We start from the raw sequence: 22,193 nt of genomic DNA, 5'->3' as shown, positions 1-22,193 counted from the left end.
ACATTTCTCACTTGTGAAAAGCAATCTTTTTCTCACTTCCGTGTCACATTTCACATTGTTACTACGAGCCAGGGAGCACCGAGTACATTTCAGCGCATGGAAAAACTGCTGGGGTGTGTGGAGGCACCTCTCCCAACGTGCCTTCGTCTCATTGATGCGGTGATGGAACAGAGGGACTTAAGCCTTGGCAGTCTGGGGGGAAAAAAAGAGGAGTGTCAGAGGAGGGATGGCGAGAGTGAGGAGGAGGCACAGATTTTCAGCCCGCGGGCTCGATAGGACCTAAATAAGGAGCACTGACGCATGGTTCTGGGAGTGGCATTAACACTATTGTCAGCCCTCAGTGCTGTGAGGCTGGGGTGTCACAATATGTGGACGTGTTTGTGTGCAAATGGGTGTATGCGCTCAGTCTGTGCTTACAAAAGGGGAGCTAGATCATAGCCCATCTCAGCAAGCTGATTCAGTGTCGACAAAATTAAGGTTTATTCACACACACCCATGTGCACACACACACACACACACACGCACACAGGGACTTTCATGGAATATAGCAAGCTGGAAAACAGGGGGTTTTTTTTACTTTTCTGCTCTTTATGAACCTTTTCTCTTCAATTATACTAGCTGCTCACATAAAAACATATAGATGTGCATTTAGTAGTTTACAGCACCTATATCTAGCTTTAGATACTCTATAATTTGTCTATCCACGTCTCATATTGTATGTGTGAACGAGTACATTGTTAGTCGGCGAGTCAAGAGTGTAAAGAGCCAATGTCTGCGGGTCATGGTGAGAGCGGGTGACGTATAGTGGCGCTTCATTCCTCCCAATAACTCTTCCCCGCTTGAAGGCCCGGACCATCAATCCCTCACAACACACACTCTGCGAAATGACTCGCGCACGTCAGCGCGCTGGGTCAGGCATGCTTAATATGCACATTGCCTTTTTCTTCTGCTCAGCCCTGAGATATTAACACGTTGCGTGGTGTCTTTTTCATCTCTTCATCTAAAGGAAGAAGTTGCGGGTTTGATTTCTGCACGTGTGAGAAATACGGTTTCAAGGCTGCATGGTTTTATTCGTTTGTGCTGATCGTGATTAAGCTTCTTATTCAACACGACTCTTGCAAACGGGCATTCATTCCATGTAAACATGTTGATAGCTTCTTCTTCTTCTTCTTTTTTTCATACGCACACTCCCAGACATGTGCAAGCACATGCACAAGCAAACACACAGAGACACACACATGCACACACATTGTTGGATTTATGGTTCCCTTGAGTCTGGGCTGTTAATGGAGAGACTGCCACTTATCAACGCCAGCTTTAACGACAGACTGCTAAAAACAGGACGAAGAGTGATAGTTTGTTTTTCATCATACCGCGTCGGGAAAAAGTGAAACGATGTTGAGATTTATGGCATCTGCCCACCTGTAAGGCAGAATTATTAGGCCCAGTAACCCCAGATTAGAGAAATAATCAACTAGATGCCTGTGAATTTATATCTCGCATCCCGTGTATCACTCATTGTGTTTATTGCTATTGACATCCCCCCCCCATCCCGTGGCCTATCAATGCTCTTAACAGGGTACACTGCAACAGCAGCATGAAATTAAATGCCGTCCTGCTGAGATAAAAGATTAAATATGAAGCGCACCATTCCAAAAAATAATATGCGATTTTCGGCCCTTTTGTGCTGGTGATCTCAGTTTTATAGAGTCAAAGGAATACTCTGAAATTTTGGAAAACCAGCACATCTAAGCCTCCTAGGATGTAATTATTACCTCTACAAATAGTGCTATAATTATGGCCATGTAGCGCACCCTGTTTACATTTTAGTCACAACGAGTTCTCCAAAAGGAAATTACATACAGTAATTGCACCTTTTGCCTTGTACAACCTCACTTGATAAAGGGTTTCATGTGCATAGTATCACATAAAAAGCAGACAATCTGAATGAGTTTAGTTTCAGTTTAACTGAATGAAAGGGGTAAAATGAAAAAGAACGGTTACATGAATGGGCCTTACCATTTTGCAGACTAATTTTGTGACTGACTCTGAATAGTCCTAAAGCACAGGTTAAACCCTTTAAAGCAGGGGTGGGCAATCTCAGTCCACAAGGGCCGGTGTCCCTGCAGGTTTTAGATGTGTCCTCGAACCAACACAGCTGATTTAAATGGCCAAATTAGCTCCTCAACATGTCCTGAAGTTCTCCAGAGGCCTGGTAACGAACTAATCATGTGATTCAGGTGTGTTGACCCAAGATGAGATCTAAAACCTGCAGGGACACCGGCCCTCGTGGACTGAGATTGCCCACCCCTGCTTTAAAGCAAATCCAAAACTCACTTAAGCTTGCGTTCATAGTTTCTCGGTTGAGAAACACTTCATACTTCTGACATCTCATTTAGATAGAGTGGTTACGTCCATCTTTTAAATGCAGTTTATGTTTCCAGCAAAAGAAAGTCTGAAATTGAACTTGGCTAGATCGGATTGAATACTGAGTTAGTGAAGTCTTCCTTTGAAAATTCACAATACAGTCTCAAGCCACCCCTCATTTCTTTATATTTTGCTTCCAAGGAGGCAGACTTTCTTGTAACCTTTTTTTAAAGTGGTCTTCAGCAATAGTACTGACACAGGAACTGAAAATGCATCTGACCATGGTCCATCTAGCCTCATCAGAAATGGTCTCAGGGGCAGGGTGACTGTCAAGAAGCTTTTCTTACGGAAAGAAAAATGGAGAGAAAATGCTGATTAATGCCAAATTTCACAAGGACTGAGCTTAAAATCAGCGACAACAGGTCTTACAGGGTGATGAATCCAAATTTGTATGTATGTGTGTACAGCAATCTGTAAAACAAAGAAGAGCTTTGGGATGTGCCTCAAGAAGCCTGGAGAATTGAAGACTACTTAAAGAAATTACAAGAAAGCTCGCCTAAGAGGGTTCAGGCTGTGTTCAACAATAAAGATGATGATACCAACTATTGACTTTCAAGCTCATTAGAATTTTTCTGTTTTGCCTTACATACTGTATATATGCACCCATTTCCCATTTTCTAACAAAAAATAAAGAAGCAAGGATGGCTCATGGCTTTTGCACAGCACTGTATTCCATATAATAACAGCTATACAGCTAAAGGTTGTGTGAAGCACTTTTGCTTTGTTGGTTTGCATACTGCTTTTATCAGTCACCACATAATTATCTTTGCCAATTAGTCCAACGTTCAAAAACCTAACGAGCATCGGGCGATAAGCATTGTTTTCATTTAAGTGTTTGCTGGAATTTTGGCAGCTTTGTAGAGAATTTAACGTGAAGAGAAACTGCAGATATGACTGGAACTGAGACAAAGCCAAAAACTTCATGATCGAAGCAGATAAACACCACGTAACAAAGGGTTGGTGGGAGGTGGATGCTATGCTTTTCTCACTGCAGGGAATTCAATTTGTTGATTTGCATGACAACTTATGCAAATCACGTCAGTCACAATTTTACAATTACAATACCCACGGCAGAGTAAGGCTCATAAGTGCAAAGCATGCACGGTTTGTCTGGGTTTAACATTGTGAAATGAGACAGGCAGACAGGGAAGCTAACTTGTCATAGCTTTTTTTTTTCCACTGTTAATATAATTTCACTTTGTTCCAGTTATTTTGGACTGATCAATCTACAACAAGGATATTCATAAATAAATAAAAACTAATTATAATGAATATGTCTCCACAGTGATTGTTTTTTTAATAAATGAAATGAAATGAAGACTGTCTCTGAAAAGTTTATTTTGTGCTTATTTGTGCTTATTTGGATGGAACAGTATGTTCAATTGGATATTTTTGAAAGTCATTCAAACTTGCACAACTCTAACTTCTAACTAGATTATTTCTAATTCGATCAATTTAATCACTCAAATTAAACAATCATGACATTGTAGTTCTTGCACACTGTCTGCATTCAACATTTAAAAGATTCTTAAAAAATTCAAAATGCTGCCATGTCTTTACACCAGTGTGGCATCTGTACAAAACAGCTTTGGAGGAATGATGGGGAAGGCAGCAAACAGAGTGCACAACATTTTGATAGCTGCTACACTAAACACTAAGCAAAATATAAAGAAATGAAGGGTGACTCAACACTTTTGCACAGTACTGTATGTCAAAATACAGCACTGTGCAAAGGTGTTGAGTCACCCTTCATTTCTTTATATTTTGCTCTAGAGGAGCCATTAAGTGAATACACATGACAGACCACTTAGCAGAGAACCAATTTTAAAAAATTGTGTCGTTTGGCAGCTTTTTACCAGCAACCTGTCACAAAAACACATCATTTACATCAAGATGCCAAATAGCCCAGACCTCAGCATTTTTGAAGCAGTGTGGGATCATTTTGACAGAGAACAGAACAAAACAAAGGCAACATCTAAAGACGAGCTTTGAATGTCCTTCCAGAAGTCTAGAGAAGTATTCCTGAAGACTACGTAAAGAAATGACAAGAAAGCTTGCCTATGAGAGTCCAGTCAGTGTTGAAGACACTGTTAAACGTGTCCAAACCAGATTCCAATATCAAGCTTGTTAGAATTACAGAACCCCTGTTATCGTCTTATATACTATACTACCATGTATGTTTGCCAATAAACTTATTTCCCATTTTGTTAACAAAATATAAAGAACAGTGGGGTCACTGAAGACTTTGACTCTGCCACTAGTGTACTTTACACAAAGGTCACTAACAAGGCCATGTTCGTTTAAGGCAAAGGCTCTGTCGACTCCGGACCCTGTGATTCATTTGCTGTTACTGCTAAGAAAGAATTGTGTATGAACAGAGCTGCTGCATGAAACTCAAAAGTCAAAGTGTCAGTCAACGATCCAGGATTCAACTCAACCTTTTAGAACTGCCTATTCTTTTATCTAAATGACAGCATGCACTGTATTCATGGGCAACTGATGAGAGGCTGAAACTAAAATCTGAGGCAGACTGACATTCTGGAGTCGCCATCGACAGAGCCTTTGCCTTAAAGGAACAGAGCTGCTGCATGAAACTCAAAAGAAGCAATCCAGAAACCGAGGACATTCGCCTTCAAAGTAAAACTTGTGCTTCATCCCTGCAACTTTTACTTTGAAGGCTAACCGTCTCCTTTTCTGATTTATGTTGCACTTTTCAGAGTTTCACTACTGCTTGGTGAGTAATTTGCAACTGTTTACAGACAAGTCTGTATTTTCCATGAAAACTATTGGCAACTATGTTCCTTTAAGGCAAAGGCTCTGTCAATGGCGACTCCAGACTGTCAGTCTGCCTCAGATTTTAGTCTCAGCCTCTCATCAGTTGCCCATGAATACAGTGCATGCTGTCATTTAGATAAAAGAATAGGCAGTTCTAAAAGGTTGAGTTGAATCCTGGATCGTTGACTGACACTTTGACTTTTGAGTTTCATGCAGCAGCTCTGTTCATACACAATTCTTTCTTAGCAGTAACAGCAATAGAATCACGGGGTTGAAAAAAAACTTTAAAACGTCAGGTTATGGGAGAGTTAGTCCTCCTACAGTCGGTCTGTTTGTCTCCTTGCAGTAGTGGTTGTTTACTGCAGCATTAGCTAACAAGGAATGAGGCACATTGGATGTCAGTGGCAAAACTTGGGGGCACAGATCAAGCAATCAGAAAATATTTCTTTCTCATCTCTGGGGCTCCGGCACATGGTGACACACATGGGGAGCTTTATTATTGGTCTATACCTACAAATGAGCACATAGGATAATGAAGCTACAAGTTGGTAGGCAGTATACATTTCACTTCTCTTATATTTAAGAATTAATCATTTAACACATCATTTACTGTAGGTGTATACCAATTAAGCTGTTAGGTTACTGCAAAGTAGTTGAAAGTATTTTGCAAAACCTATTTTACCAAAAGAGTTCACACAGTCAGAGAGCTCACTGAGTTATTAAGCATATAACATCAAAGTCTATAAAAGAGTCTGCAGCTTTTCATAGATGATTACTTCACAAAGTTTTTTAATAATTATCTTAACTTGAAGCACAGCATAAGGTTACAACCTGCTGTGCTATTTCAGCACTGATTGGAGAAAAAGCTGTAGACTTGCAGCTGATGGCTCACTTTTGTTCAAATCCAGTTGGCAATGAATTTTTCCATTTCGACATGGGGTAAACTATAAAAGGGGGGGAGGTTCTGCTGAAATTGGGTTAAATAAAAAAAAACACTGATCACCGCATTGTCTCAAGGTCCTTCACCTAAGTCTTTAAACTTTGATATATACTTACAAATGAAGCATCTCATGTGAAGCTACCGGATCCTCTTAGGACTCAGTTACACAGACCTTTAGACTAGACAATGACCACCAGTTGCTGCTGATTGGCTACTGGAGGTTTATGGCTGTCATCATGTGCAATCCTTCAAAGCTCATTGAGATTGCATTGGTCACTAGTGGATTGCTGCATAGTTTTGTAGTTCGCATGGAAGATGTCTGCAAACATATTAGTCTCTAAGGTGGAATGAAACAAGCAAGAAGCAATCCAGAAACCGAGGACATTCGCCTTCAAAGTAAAACTTGTGCTTCATCCCTGCAACTTTTACTTTGAAGGCTAACCGTCTCCTTTTCTGATTTATGTTGCACTTTTCAGAGTTTCACTACTGCTTGGTGAGTAATTTGCAACTGTTTACAGACAAGTCTGTATTTTCCATGAAAAATATTGGCAACTATGGCAGCCTGGAAGCCACCAAAGCAAGGAGGTTTTCAGTGCAGCACCATATACCATTTTGCAGCCAATTTCCACATGAGTTGACATTTGGACTAATGCTCTAATCTGTCCATTCTGTGATTACTGTGTTTGCAGAAAAATGTGTCAGACTCATCTGAAACCAAATACTACTACTAATAATAATAAATAACACGGCTTTGTATGAATGCTACACTAGACTACACTACAGAAGAAAGAAAACAGCAGAAAAACAGCCAGCAAACCCAATATGGTAGCACAGAACTACATGCCCTAAAACAAAGGAACTACATTCCCTTTAGCTGTAATCTACAGGACTATGAAGCACAGATGTTGCCCTTGTGCACCACTTGTTTGGAAGCTTAGGCAAATCTGTGGTGTATTTTTACAGCCGTGTTGATTTAGCAGTTTTTTTGTTTGTTTGTTTTTTCCTCGATATGGCTGTAGTCACGTATTTCTTCCTTGATTTCACCCTTTCTCTTTGTTTTTGCCTGTTCATCCCTTGGAGACACACAGCATAACAGTCTAATTAGCTATACAAACACCTTGTGAAATGTGATAATGGATAAAGCAGTCATATTGCGTGCACATCCACACACACACACACACACACACACACTCATGTACACAATGACCATGCTGTGTCAAAAGGATTTTCCTGCCTTGTAATTAGACTCCTCTTGCATTTGACCAGTTACTGTCATGCTTATTTAGTTGTCAAAAGGTTAAAGGTTAACTCGGCATTTTCTGCTCTAAGAATACTATTAGTGACTACTATTAGTGACTACATAGCAAGGAGCAAGGATGTCAATTTGGGTTTACATACACTACAATCTATTCATTCACTTAATCCATCCATCTTATTCTGCTTATCCATTTCATGGTTACATACAACCTGAAGCTTATCCTAGATGGCATAGGGCGAGAGGTAAACTGTGGACAGGTTCCCAGTCTGTTAAAGGGCTAAAATATAAAGATGCTAATAGAACAGATTAATAAAGTCTTCATTCCAAAAAAGACAATTAAGATGCACATGATAAAGGCATCAATATTTAGATCTACAGGCATAAAACATTAAAGGGAAGGTCATTGACAATATCCAAGAAATAAGACGACTGGCATATGAACAATGTTTGTTCTCATGCACACTCTCTTTTTCTCCCAGTGTCTCATTTCTCTCTGCTGCTTTTTGATCATCTTTGCCACAAAAGCAAAAGAAGATTGATGTTTAGAAATTCAATAGCGTTGGTTGGGCGCTCCATTGGTCACTGTGTCCCTGTTAGCCTTGCTGGCTAATCAGATCTTATTCCCAAGCTTGTTCTGCATTTTATTAGAGGCTTCCTTCTGCAGACTTAGAGGGGAATTGATGATCGCAACTAGAGGGGAAGTTTAAATATCAAGTCAGTTCAATGTGCATTTTAAAACAGTTACATAATTGTTGTAATTTTGCCTCTGCTACATATCTGATTAAAGCCTAGACCTTCAGATTGAATTCAGCAGATTTAACAAATATATTGGTTGTAACTTTTGGGAGCTAATTTTTTCAGATAATTTCATTTTCACAAAAAAAACAAACAAAGAAACAAAAAAAAAACCCCTAAATGACAGGTGACAGACATGGAATTGTATTTATGCCAGTAGAAATGGCTCACCAATGTGCATTTATGATGTAACCATGTAGCAACGCTGTAGTGACCTTAAACATTGCCTGGCAGGTAAATAAATGGAAGCTACATTAACAGGTTTAGTAGATGACCTCGATCAAGCGTGCTTTTAACGTACCAAAGATAAAATTAAAAGCAGAAAGAATCAGCAGCAAACATTAACTGAAGGTAGCGGCACTGAATGCCTCGCAAAGGGCCAGGAATGACTTCAGGTAGTCACAGACTGCAAAGAATTTGCATTTAATTCTTAAAAAAAATCCTGGGATTTAAAATTTGGTTAGTTTGTCCAATTATTTTGAGCCTGTTTAAAAAAAAGGTACTGTCAAAATCCACTCTGCTTATACTCCTTCAAATAGAGCTAAAAGTCTTATAATCACATCTTGATTGGTTCATTTCACATCCATTGTGACCCTGTACAAAAGCAAAATTATGCCAATCACTCAACAGCCCAGAGGGCGTCTTCAGCGTGAGTGATTTATCAACAATTAATGCTTTTGATTTGACCGTGACATGGCTGTATACCCATATATGATTGCTGAACATCTGAACCCAAAAGACAGGGGGCTAAAAACCTGCTAAATTTGTCCACACTGTCCTGGAAAGAATTAGAAACTTGGCTGCAGAGATCTGCTTTTATTCTGCTACAAAAGCATTAGTGAGGTGAGCCACTGATGTTGGCTGACAAGGACTCTCTTTAACAGTAGGCGCTCCAATTCTTTCCAAAGATGTTGGATGGGTTTGAGGTCAAGAATCTGTTCACCGCAGTCATGAAGCGGGAAAGAAAATAAAATAAAACATTTATTCATGAATGGGGATTTGTTCACAGGAATACTGTGATGTTGTACAGGAAAGGTCCTTACCTAAGACCTTTCCAGTTAGAGCACACTGTTGTATAAAATATCATTTCCTAGTAGGAAGATTTCTCTTAAGTGAAACTTACCAATTAAAGCTTTAGACCTTTATACCCTGCTCCTGTTTTAGATCCATTCTGGGACTCAAATAGGTCTGATGAATGCCCATTGATGGTATGCCAACTCTATTTCTGTTATGTATATGGGGAAAGTAATTGTTCCCTCTGAGCTTTGTACTGGAGGAGGGGATCTCTTCATGAAAGAGCAACAGAAGTTTAAAAAAAAAGGGCAGCAAAAGCAGCACCACATGTGGATGAGAATGAACCATGCTTGCTGTTGCGAGCTAATTCATAAAATAAAATAAAAAAGGTTGGGGTTTTATTTTCTCTTCAGAAAATGTGAACTTTTCCTAGCAACCCTTAATGCTGCTTCAGCATCAATACATCAACACAAAAATGACATTCGTGTGGATGGGAAGTCCCTTGGTTAAAAATCTCTTCCAAACGCAAATTGAACATGAACCCAATTTCAGGACTTGAAGTGAAATGTGAGTTGTGCTTCAACTTTAACTGATGGGAGAAAAAAAAAACTACCACTAAATTGCAGAGAGAGGATGAGATGACCATACAAGTGAAAAGCCTCGTGTTTGCTAAACATCTGTAAAGATCCAAATGGCCGCATTTGAATGCGATTTCGAGCGGCTCTGGAAAGTGCAGCGCTGACACATTTTTGTTTTCATATACATCTCGTCATCAAGCCTCACTCCTACTGCTACTACACTTGGCCTGATCTGCGTATTACACATTAAAAATCTTGATGCTTGTGAGGCTGACTCACCAACGCATGATTTGATCTTGTTTGCACCAGGCATTATACAACCTGGTTATTTAGGCATTATTTGAAACATTCACAAAGCGTTAGATGAGTGTTTGGGCAACAGCGATTACTGCTGCCAATAGCAGCAACAGTAACAACATAAGGATAGTCATTTTTAGTGCAGTGCATTAAAATGTGCCTCTATCAGTATATTATTAGAGCCATAGATAATACATATACATAAACCCAATACTTATTAGTATAAACATAAAGCCCTGTGGACAGAATCCTCATGGCAAATACTCTAATCTGACCCACTGGACGGCTTTGGAAAATAAGGAGGGCATAAATTTTGGACTTAATTGTATTTTAATAAATTTTGCAGCCTCTCCTACTGATAAAGATCTCCACAATGCCTATTCATAATACAACAAATAATTAAGTAACGATTAAATTACTGAAGAGTTTCTATTTTTTATGATCTACTATAGATTTTTTTTTCATACAATTGGTCTACGTTTAAAAACAACAACAACAAAGCTGCATATTTTTTGTGAATTCACAGAAACTTTTTATAGTCCTGTAATTTTACACATTTCTTGCAATTTAAGTCATGCTGATACATTTCTTTTATTTACTACAGCAGCATTTTATAGAAAACTAAGAAATACTGTTGAAATTGCCCTTCTTTTCCTTATATTTAGGGATTCAATGTGTAGTTAAACTTCTTTATGCTCACAGAAAGGGAAGTTTCACTGGTTTGGCCCACTTAGGATCAAAACGGACTGTATGTGGCATGCCATTTGAAATGAATTCAACATCCCTGCAGCTGAGTACGACTAAAATGTGCAATAACCTTTTTATAGTTTGTTTTCATTTGCATTTCTTTAATCTGACTTTTTTTTTCTCCCTCCCCTGGATCATTGACTTCGTCACGGCGTGTCGTAATTTCTATATATCCACTGACATATATGCACACAAGGACAGGCTCACACCACTGCTGGCACAAGCCAGTAAATAACAGCATATCTCATGGCTACCACTTAGCTTTGTCACTCTCGTAGGAGCGAGAACTGCACAACACTGCATTCGTTTTATTTGATCACTAATTGTTTTTGGCCTGAGGATTATTGCAAAGCGATTTGTGCGGACCCGGAGAAAACACGGTGGACGTGTGAACGTCACCTTGTTCCATTTGTCAGCCTTGATTTGTGTGCTGTAAGTGTAATTGACTTATGTCTCTACAAAGGGGGAACGAATGAGCAAAGAATTCATTTGTGTTTTTTTACTTCTCCTGTGTCGGAGCGCATTTGTTGTTCATTTTAGAATTCTATATTAAGGCTTCTAGTTATTGAGACTGTTATTTGCAAAGGAGAGTGTGTCAGCTAGAAATATTACATTATTATTTACATTTGTGATTCATGTTTTAAACACTTCTCTTTTCTGACATTTATTTAAAATGGACACATTTTACTTTTTTCCCCTCATATTCTGTCATATGCTATTACAGTGGTGGGTGCTTATATTAAAGATCACCAAAGCTTGTCAGCATGAGGTTTTAACTCTAGCTGTGATTAATAAAGCTCCACTCACTTGCTTTTCAGCCAATCAGAAGAAAGATGCCTTAAATGGGAGATGAGCCTAAATGGCTTGTTTATCACAGAGGATGAACTGAAGGGCATCAAAGAATCATCAGAGTAAATCATGCAAAGTTATATTAGTAGAGTTCAAGAATTAAAATGATGTTCTGGGAAGTCCACTTTTTGGGGGTATACCTTTCGTTAATGTAAATATCTGTTAAGCCAACCCCATGGCAATGACCCAGTGGATTAGAGATATAGTGATGGTCAAGATGACCAAGATAACATTCAAGCTGAGCATCAGAATGAAGAAGAAAGGGGATTTACGTGATTTTGAGTACGGCATGGTAGTTATTGCCAGACAGGCTAGTTTGAGTATTTCACAAACTGCTGATCTGTTGGGATTTCCTCACACAACTATCTCTGTCATTTCCAGACAACGGTCATTTCTCTGGGTGAAAATGCCTTGTAGATTCAAGAGGTCAGAGGAGAAAGGCTAGAAGGCAACAGTGAGTTAAGTAACCACTTGTCATAAAGAAGGTATGAAGAACATACTGTGGATGCACAGAAAGTGGAATCTTGAAGAAGATGGGCTAGAGCAGCAGAAGACCACGCTGGGAAACTGAGGCTAAAATTCACATGGGGTCACAAAAATGACCCAACAGATTGCAGAAACATTGCCTGGTCTGATGAGACTTGATTTCTGCTACCACATTCAGATCTTAGGTTCAGAATTTGGCACAAACAACATTAAAGTGTGGCTCCATCCTGCTTTAGTCGCTCTGGTATGGGCGATATTTTGGCATGCTTTGGGCCCCTCAATACCAAGTATCTTTTAGCCGACCTTAGTACTGTTGCTGACCTTTCTGTCCCTTTATGATCACAGTGAACCCATCTTCTGGTGGTAGCTTTCAGTATTATAACTTACCATGTCACAAAGATTAGATCAAACTGGTTTCTTGAACATGAAAATGAGTTCACTGTACTCAAAGGCCTCCACAGTTGACAGATTGCAATCCACCTTTGGCATGAATTGGAAGGAAAGATTTGTTTCAGGAATTTCAGGAATCAACTGCGTGATGCTGTCATGTCAGTATGGACCAGTGTGGACTCTAAATGGTTCTAGCACTTCACTGAAGCTCTGTCATGACGAATTTAAGCAATTCTGAAGGTAAAGTGGGGTCTAGCCTACTAAATGGTAATGGACTGGTTCTTATGTATTGTTTTTCTATTCCATCAGAGAACTCAAAGCACTTCATACAACATGCCTCATTTACACCCATTCTAGCTAACATTCATGCTCCTAGAAACACACTGGAGAGCAACTTGGGTTTCAATATCTTGCCCAAAGATACTTTGGCACTCAGACTGGAGCAGGATTGAACCACCCACCTTCAGATTAGTAGATGCCCTGCTCTGCCTCTTGAGTAACAACCGAGTTAATACCGAGTACCAGCAAGGTGTACATAACAAAGCAGCTGGTGAATACAGGTCCCCCGTAATATCCTGTAGATCGGGGTCAACCGGCTCTGTAGCCTTAAAGTTAAGTATGGTGCTGTGAAGATGCAGATAATAACATGAGAATGTAATACACTGTTAAAAAGTGTATATAACGTTTAGATAAAACAGTCAAAAGCACTCGCTGACCTGTAGATGCTTTAGTGCTAGTAAACACATGGGTCCAAGTTTGCATAAAAGTCTTAATAACCCACTGTAATAGGTAGATTGAAAAATGAAGATGATCCCTCATCCTTTATTCCAGCTCTGGTCGTTACTTGAGATATTGTGTGCAGATGAAGTCGTGCGTCTACCACCTTTTTTGTTTTCAGTCCAAAAGGCATTATATGACTCTTTAAACTCTTTAAACAGTTTACTTGTTTCCATTATTGCATTACTTCTTTTCCTCACACTCCCCCCCCCCCCCCCCCCCCCCCTCTCTCTCTGCTTGGAAAAAAAATGGTTTTCACATTTTATCTTTTTTTCACAGCCAACACCCCCCCTCCCCACACACATACACTTCTATTTATTTGTTCCTGTTTTCTCTGGAGCACTTCATCTGTTCAAATCTCCTCAAGTCTCTGCTAATATTTTCTCCTCCCACTCCTATCTCAGTCCTCCTCTCACCTTCTCTTCCACTGCTTTTCCTTCTTATCAGCCTCTCTCTCTCTCTCTCTCTCTCTCTCTCTCTCTCTCTCTCTCTCTCTCTCTCTCTCTCTCTAACACACACTGTTGCTCCCTCTTTCTCTGGAGACACCAGCTTGTTAATGACTTCACTGCAGTTTGTCTTTTAGCTGGAACTGACTGTGGTTGATTATCTCGCCATCAGCATTTAGGATCAGGCACTTCTGAGAGGATCCCTCACCCCTTATTGTTTCGCCGCGAAACGCAAACACCTTGTGATGTCACCCACGTATGAATATTAATGATCGGCTGCGCGACACAGCCCCATTCTTTCTTCACGATGGAGACGGGAAGAACTAGTCTGAGTCAAAAAAAAAGAAAAGAAAAAGAAGACATCAGCCCTGTTTGAAATATTGATGTGTTTTGGGGAAGCCGTGTGTGAGATTTCCAAATTGCTGATGCTGCTGATGCACTCCTACCTTTGCAGCTAAGCTGCAATTAACAGGCTAAACGGGCAGAAAACTTAGTGGTTAATAGAAATGAAAAAAAAAAAAGTGTCAGCTCCTGCAAATCCACTATGATTACTGTTAATACACGTTAAATGTCAAGAATTTGAACTGAAAGCGAGAGAGCTGAAGGCAGCTCTATCAAGGCCAGATCATGCCCTTGGGCAAAGTGACGGGGTACATTACAGCTCGCCCAACAAGTAGGGAAAGAAGGCTGATAGAGATGCAGCCTAATTGCATGTGAAACTTTGCCTGTTAAGCGGGGGAATCAAATTGTGTGTGTGTGTGTGTGTGTGTGTGTGTGTGTGTGGGGGGGGGGGTGAAGTGCCATTTTAACCTCCACCGGGCAACAAGGTCAGCTTTTTATAAATTGTAAGTAGAGCTAGTGATGAGTCATACACAGGCAATCCAGCAATTATATCAACTTCTTTTTTTTTTAAGATATATTCTTTTGCCTTAAAAATATACAGAGCAGATTTAACTAGAGCCATTCATTGCTTCTGCATATATATATGTGTGTGTGTGTGTGTGTGTGTGTGTTTTGCAGTGGTAGGGCACTAGTTCAAAGCACTGCTTTTTAGTGTGATAGGCAGTCAGTGGAGAGTTAGAGCTTACAGAGCACAGGAGAGCATCAGCCCTTGGCCTTGACCACTGACAAGATATAGCTGCACAGGGTCTCGTATAGAAAGAATACGCACCCGCACACACACACACACTTGCACAAACCCGTGTAGAAATACACACCTATTTCTTTTCTCTGCACTTCAACTCCCTCCCTCCCTCCCATGTCTCTCTCTTACCACCCATCATTTATTGGCTAATGTCTCCCCTCTACTCAGCCATCAAAATCTTGCTGCTGTATCTATTTTTTCCTTCTTTTTTTTATCTTCCCTCTTCCCTCCTTCTGGGAGAAAATAAGCTGCATCAGCATTGTAGTTACATTCCACCCTACAAACACACACACACACATACATATACATACACATACACACGCATTCACAAAGTGCATAGGATTAAAGGATGAATGACCTGATTTAGTCCCTGTCGGTTTACAGCTGTGAATATGCATTAATTTTTTCTTTTAGAGGACACACACACACATGCGCGCTCAAAAAAATTCGAATGAGTAAAAACAGCATGCGCGTGTGCTCGCACGTCTCCCGAATTGTGACTCCTGTATTAGCCGTGGAGTTTCTACCTCATCCTCAGCCCATCTCATGGCTGTTGAGGTGTCTGCATCCGCCCCTCTCGCCTTCCATGCCAGCCTGCGTTCTGCCCGTCTTCCTCAGCGGGCCTTTCTTTCATCGCAGCGTCTCCACTCCTCCTCAATACAGCCATCTTTCTTACACATTTACCCTGTCTACCATCCTCCATCTGTCCGTCTCTCCTGCTCTCGCTCCCGTGGGTAGTGGTGGGATAATTGGAAGCAGAGGTTCTTCATTGAGATGATGCTGAGGCCAGTCAGGTGGAAAGCCCTCTTAATAGACCTCTGCTCTTTTCCATGCCTACACACATGCACACACACACACACATATGCACGCACACACGAGAGCTTATGTAAACACTTACACACACAGCATATATTCTTCTGTTTGGATGCAGCCATGCACGCACACACCTATTATTCTCCACGGGAGGACTTAATTTCTGATATTACTCAGCATTCCATATAATAGAGGCAGCCAATGATTTCCCATAACAGCGTCATTTTTCTTAACTTTTGTGTGTGTCTCTCTCTCCTTCCGTGTCCCTCACTCTCCTTCGTCCTCCCTCCGTCACTTTACCACTCACTTGAGATACCTGTGCTGCAAATCCATTCTTTTGTATCGCTCGGTTGCAATCATATCTCGCATCTTTTCCTTGATAACAGGCAATCCCCCAGCTGTTTCCCCCCCGCCCACAATAGCAGCTGCATTCCTCAGATTGCCACAGCCCATATCACACTGCAAAATTTAATCTACCTCTGCTTGTGAAGTCAGCTTCTTTGTGCGTCTCAACTGTATCCATTTTCTTTTCCCTTAGCTTGGAAATATGATTCAGGGACATTTCTGGCTTATGCAAGAGGCCAGTTTGCTCCCCTCTCTAGCTGCTCCATGATACCCTCTGTCAAACCCCCTTTTCACGGCAGTGCCCCGCCTGCTGAACCAAGATGGCTGCCTTCCAAGTCAATTTGCGGTCAGCGAAGGAGCCATTTGCATGAACATGTGTCCCATCATTTAGCTGATATCCCCCTATGTGTGTCGCACAGAGAGGAGTGAAATCACACATTTAATAAAGTCCTCTCCACCTTTTTTTTGGTCCAACACATCCCTCCGGTTCTGGTGTTTTGCAATTTTCCCACTTAAGGATTAGTTGAAACACAGAGGCCTCTCTTAATGTTAAGAGATAAAAGTGAGAGAATGTAATAGATTGTAAAGAGTGGGATACACAGGCAGTGAGTTAGGGGGAGAGAGAGAGAGAGAGAGAGGATGTTTTAAATTGAAGGGAAACTTCAAAGATGAGCTAAAAGTTAGGTGGGCAACATATTCTGTTATTAGAATCTGTAAATCAGGGATGTAAAACGTATAAACACACACACGCACACACACACACGCGCACACAGTCATTACTGTATGCAGATTAATCAGTCTGTGGTAACTGGCCACAAATGAACAATGGACACCTGGATTTTTAATTTTTAATTAGCATGCATATGTGGGCATCTCTGTTGTGTGGATGGTAAACACTGATTGAATAGCGCAACCTGCAAAAGTGCTGCTGTAAGCAGGCCATAATAAGACAAGGCTCACTTATCTAAACTATTTTCACTTAGGTGCACTATAGTCAAACGATGATTGATACTTTGCATCTAGATGCAAGGGGAACCTGTGTGTGCTCAGTTTGAGATGTCCGCTCAAACAGACCTCGGAGTGGGAGATTCTAAAAGCATTTCTGTTCACTTCATTTGTGAGATTTACAAAAAGCTCAACTTTCAACTTTCAATGTCGAGTATATTGTCAAGCAGTAGGCGCATGGCAGACTTGCGAGTGAGAACAGAAGGTGCAAAAGCCGAGCCAGAAAGTCCAGCAGCAGATTGGAGTGCATAGTTGTGAGTTAAATAAAATAAATCAATTTTTAAAAAAACAGCAGCGAGGATTGTTTCACAGATCTACAAGAATTACCATCTACAGCAACTCACATGCCGGGCAATTCAGAGCAGCTTGTATGGGCACAGATGGAGAGGGAAACGGTGTAAAAGAATCATAGAGTTGAAGAATAAGAAAGGTTAAATGTCCAAAAGAAGTTGGAACAGAAGTACATAAGTTTTGATAGATTCGTTTTTTTTCACATGGTTCAATCTTCACCTTACATGGTATGATGGCGAAAAAATGTCATTTACATTGACATTTTCCTATCTGACACTATTACATTTGTATATTTTGAAAGCAAACTGTGGCCTTTTAATTTGTGTTGGTAACAAACAAACAAAATCCCCCTGGACGTAGTTTTTGATAAACCAAAAAAGAAAAAAAGAAAGTATAAAATACAGTTTTACCTTATTTCCACCAGGGGGCACTGAACCATACACACGTTGTGCAAGCACATCAGGAAGCACATATTGGCCAGTGAAACTATTTAGTTTAAAAAAAAATGGGGGGGGGGAACAGCAACAACAACAACAAAAATAGATTTGGAGTTGGGGAAGTCTGGATTATAACTAAATAAATTACTAAGGTCAGTAGGTATATATTTTATTATTTGTATATAATGGCTACCTAGCTTGTATCTTATGATACAGAAGCAGTAAATGCGATGTGTGCATCCTCAGAGTTTTGGGTTTGCTGGCTACAAGGTTATGTTTTTTTTTCGTTATTTCGCTAATTGGCTACAGCTAGTAACTGAAGTGAACTTTTGCTATATTCTCTGTCAAGATGATCCCACACTGCTTCAGTAATGTTCAGGTCTGGGTTGAGTTTCTCTCCAGGTACGCTTTTACTGCACAGATAGCGTGTTCGTCTTTTTAGATTATATTGCATTGTAAATCGAATTCTGATTATAGTTATCTGCTTTCATAATGTCATCAGTTTTACTAAGACCAGCAAAAGATGAAACGAAAAACAGAGTTTTTTCATATTTCATATGCATATCCTGTTCATTTGCTGTACATGTTTTTTTGTCTTCTGTCTTCACTTGTCCAGTTTCCTCAAATGTCTATGCCTGCCCTACCATAAGTTTTTGGCCCATGTCAAGGAGATCAAATTATGTCTTTTTTTCTAATAGGCTGCCAGTAACAAAATTAAGATACAATTTCAAGTTAGTTTTTGGTTCCTACTAGTGGTGGTGGTGTAATGGTGTGGGAGATAGTTTGTCTTAGCAAATTCTGGATCTATTAGTCATTAGGTTTAAACAGAAGTTTAAAGTTTGTCAGCCCTTTGGGTCCCCCAAATGGCATGGGGCTCCAAGCAGTTGACTGCCTTGCCTGGTGTCACGTAATGAATGATTTAAGCGACTTTCAATTGTTATTGGTGCCAGATGGGCAGAGAGTGGTGATCTATTTTGCATATGGTTTACAGAGAAACGTCTAAGAAAGAGAAAATACTCAGTAGGCTGTATTCCTGAGGGGGGAAATGTCTCAATGATACCAGATGTCAGAAAAGAATGACCAGACTAATATGAGCTGATAATAAGACAATAGTAACTCAAATAAGCACTCGTTGCAACCAAGGGATGCAGAAGAGTATCTCCAGATGCACAGCGAATCCAGCCTTGAAAGAAATGGGCTATAGCAGCAAAAAACCACACTGGGTGCCAAAAAAGAACAGGGACAGTTCATACAGGCTGGTCAAAATTAGACAAGAGAAGACTGGCAAAATGTTGCCTTGTCTGTTTCTGCTGAGACATTCAGATGGTAGGATCAGAAAACAACTGAAACATGGATCCACGCTGTCTTCTGTCAGCAGTTCATACTCCTGATTTTTTTCTTGATTTTAACTGAGTGGCTTTTATTGTTGGATCATTCCTGTCTTGTATCACCAATTCAGGCTAGTGTTGTTGTTGTCTTGTAGGGATTTAGGGATATTTTCTTCACAGACCTCTTAGTACCAACTGAGCATTGGTATTGATTTAAATGCAACAGCCTTCCTGTGTTGTTGCTGACTGTGTCCATTCCTTTATGACAACAGTGTAGCCACCTTTGATGACTGCTTCTAGCAGGATAATGTGTCATGTCAGGATTATATCACCTCAAACTGGTCTCTTGAACATGACAATGAGTTCACATAATTCAAATGGCCTCCAGAGTCACCAGATCTCAGTACATCTTTGGAATTTGGCAGAAAAGGAGATTTGAGTCATGGATCTGTGGTCACCAAATATGCGGCAATAGTGTGATGCTATCATGTCAATATGGACCAAAATCTTTCCAGAATCTTGCTCAATCTCTACCATGAAGAAATAAGGCAGTTCTGAAGCCAAAAGGGGGTCCAGCCCAGCACAAGCGAGATGTTCCTTAACACTCAAAAGCTCATCTTTTTTGGCACTTCACTTTATCAATGCTAGAGAAAGTTTGGTCAGGTAGTTTTTGAGAGTTTGTTTGTAAAGGCACCGTTCTGTATCAGTTCAGAGATAGGAAAACACCTGAATTATGTTAGAATTGGCCCACTTGGAAATAGAATTTGGTTGTTATTACAGAAAACTCTCCATTCCAGTCTAAATGTAGGCTTATTGAAATAATCTTAAACATGCTTGTGCGTTGTACCCCATGTTACATAAGCAGATCCACCAACAGAGCTGACAATGTTATGCCAATACCCTTCTTTTTTTTTCTGGTTGACTATGTAAGAACTCTTCCTAAATGTGCACTCGTGTGCCTTGCCGATGTTTTGCTACTGCCTTCGGTGTGCTGTCATGGTCCGGGGGTGTGTGTGCGTCATGTGCACCTGGGCCACTTGGCCACAACATCAAATATCATGAATGCATAAGTAATATGTGTTGTGGTATGCATTATGCGATCTCATCTATTCTCGGAGAGAGAATATTGTTTGGTATTATGCGCATTTTTCACGGCGTGTGACACGGACAAATCCGAGGCAACCACCAATCTGCAAAAGAGGTTTCAGAGTTCTAGTGTGTATAAATCTGGATCACAATAATTAACAAATCATTTATTGATTGTCGTGTTATTTGGCGTTTTATCAGACGTATTCTGTGTTTTTATACTCGCAGCAGTGAGCATATGTTTATTTCTTATTTATTAAATTGGGAATCCTGCAAAGGAGGAGGACAATTTCCAAGGTTAAAAGGGCTAAAGATATTTTTTTATATTTACAAGTAAAATTCATTAAATATTCACATTAAAATGAAAACATTAAAAAATAAATAGAGAGATATTTAGAAGCAGGTTTGCTTCACCAAGCTGGTGGAGTCACCAGCGCCTTTACCAGACACATGGCCATGTAAATATCACATCTGCAAACTACTGGCTTGGTTATTAGAAATGATTGTTGAATCAGTTTGACAGTATGTTTGCTATCTGTTTGTTTATTCACACACTGGCTGCTGTGTTTCTAATTTACTGTGAATACATGATTGCACTTACTGTGTCTTTGCTGATGGAAAGAAATTAGTTAACTGTCTTGTTGAGGTCTTGGCATTTTAATAATTTGCTGATGATTCAGAGCCTCGTTATACAAAAGTGATCCTTGAATGTCTGAGGTAACAGCTGGCTTAATAGAAGCTGGTGTGATGGAAGTGGGCTTCATACCTGACCTTGCAACCAACTGTGCTATTGATTGGATCTTAATTTTTTTTTTCTTTTTTTTTGTCTCACCGTTAATGTCCTTCTGTCCACTTGTTCTTAGGTTAACTGGCTTCCAGCTGCCTCCACCAATTGTGAGTACGGGCTCCAGGCTCACACTGTGGCTGCTTTCGGACTATGCGGTCAGCGGGCAGGGATTCAAAGTTGCATATGAAGGTAACTCAACTTCCATCTTGATAGAATACCCGCTATCATAGCTTGCTTTAATGTCTTTCAATGCGTAGTTTCATTTAAACTGAATCTAAAAAAACAATCTTCAGTTCTAAAAGTCACTTTTAAAATGTATTTTGTGAGTGATTTATGCAAATAATTTAGAAAATGATGCTATTTTTCAAACACTGTTTATATTGCTGCTATTGAGACAAATTTCTTGATTATCGTAACAAAAGGGCTGAAAATGGGTGAGTCATTGCAGTACAAAATAACCAATGGGTACTCAACTAATTCAATCATCTGGTAGTGTAATTTAAAGCCATTCTATCCGACTAGTACGGGTTATCATTTCTCCATTCTCATGCTAGGGCTAGCACTTTTATCATGGTGACATACAGTGTTTTATGATCCATGGCGAGGTGATATTAATGATAGCACGCTTCACTTCCATGTAGGAGTAGCGGTGAGCCTAGGGAGAAGAAAATACAAGTGAGTGACTAATTAGGCTAATTACCTGACATGGGTTTGTCAGTCTTTTTGAGATATTGTGAATGCAGGGATGTGGCTCATTGGAGCAACATCAGTAGACTCAGAAAGCCCAAGACCACACTGTGTAACTATGTAAAGCCAAATAAAAGAGTCTGTTTGTTAATTCCACTGGGAGGCAATTGGGACATTGCATCTTTCTTTCTCACTAGTGGGTACAAGACTGTCAGTCGTGTGTAGCTTCTGACCTTGGATGATTTAACTGTCTCTTGCTGCAAATGAGTTTGCAAAACTACAATGGCAACTAAAGTAATGCCAAGACTGCAGATGCTTTGTGTTTCGTAGTTTGAACAGTTTCACTGCTAGACCAACTACTTTTGCTTTGTACTGTAAGCAATCATTTACCCCTATGCACAAACTGTACTGTTGATAACACACGTCAATAAAGCTGCGTGAATCCACTTGTTAAGTGTTGACACTGGCATTAAAGTTGCCCCAGTGCTTGG

The 22,193-nt window shown here is 40.1% G+C and overlaps 1 protein-coding gene across 1 annotated transcript in view; it reads left to right on the top strand.

The window, feature by feature from the left end:
• The window catches only part of csmd2 (CUB and Sushi multiple domains 2), a 262,542-nt gene that overhangs the window by 27,568 nt on the left and 212,781 nt on the right, over nt 1–22,193 (top strand). The window contains exon 3 of the mRNA XM_087834531.1: nt 21,092–21,204. Within this exon, the coding sequence (XP_087690657.1) occupies nt 21,092–21,204 (113 nt within the window). The remainder of the gene's footprint in view (nt 1–21,091; nt 21,205–22,193) is intronic.

The sequence above is a fragment of the Neolamprologus brichardi genome, chromosome 22 (assembly GCF_056152115.1).
Source record: "Neolamprologus brichardi isolate AB-2024 chromosome 22, ASM5615211v1, whole genome shotgun sequence".
Lineage (NCBI taxonomy): Eukaryota > Metazoa > Chordata > Actinopteri > Cichliformes > Cichlidae > Neolamprologus > Neolamprologus brichardi.
The sequence above is the reverse complement of the archived record's forward strand: the minus strand, read 5'-3'. Positions and strand labels throughout refer to the sequence as shown.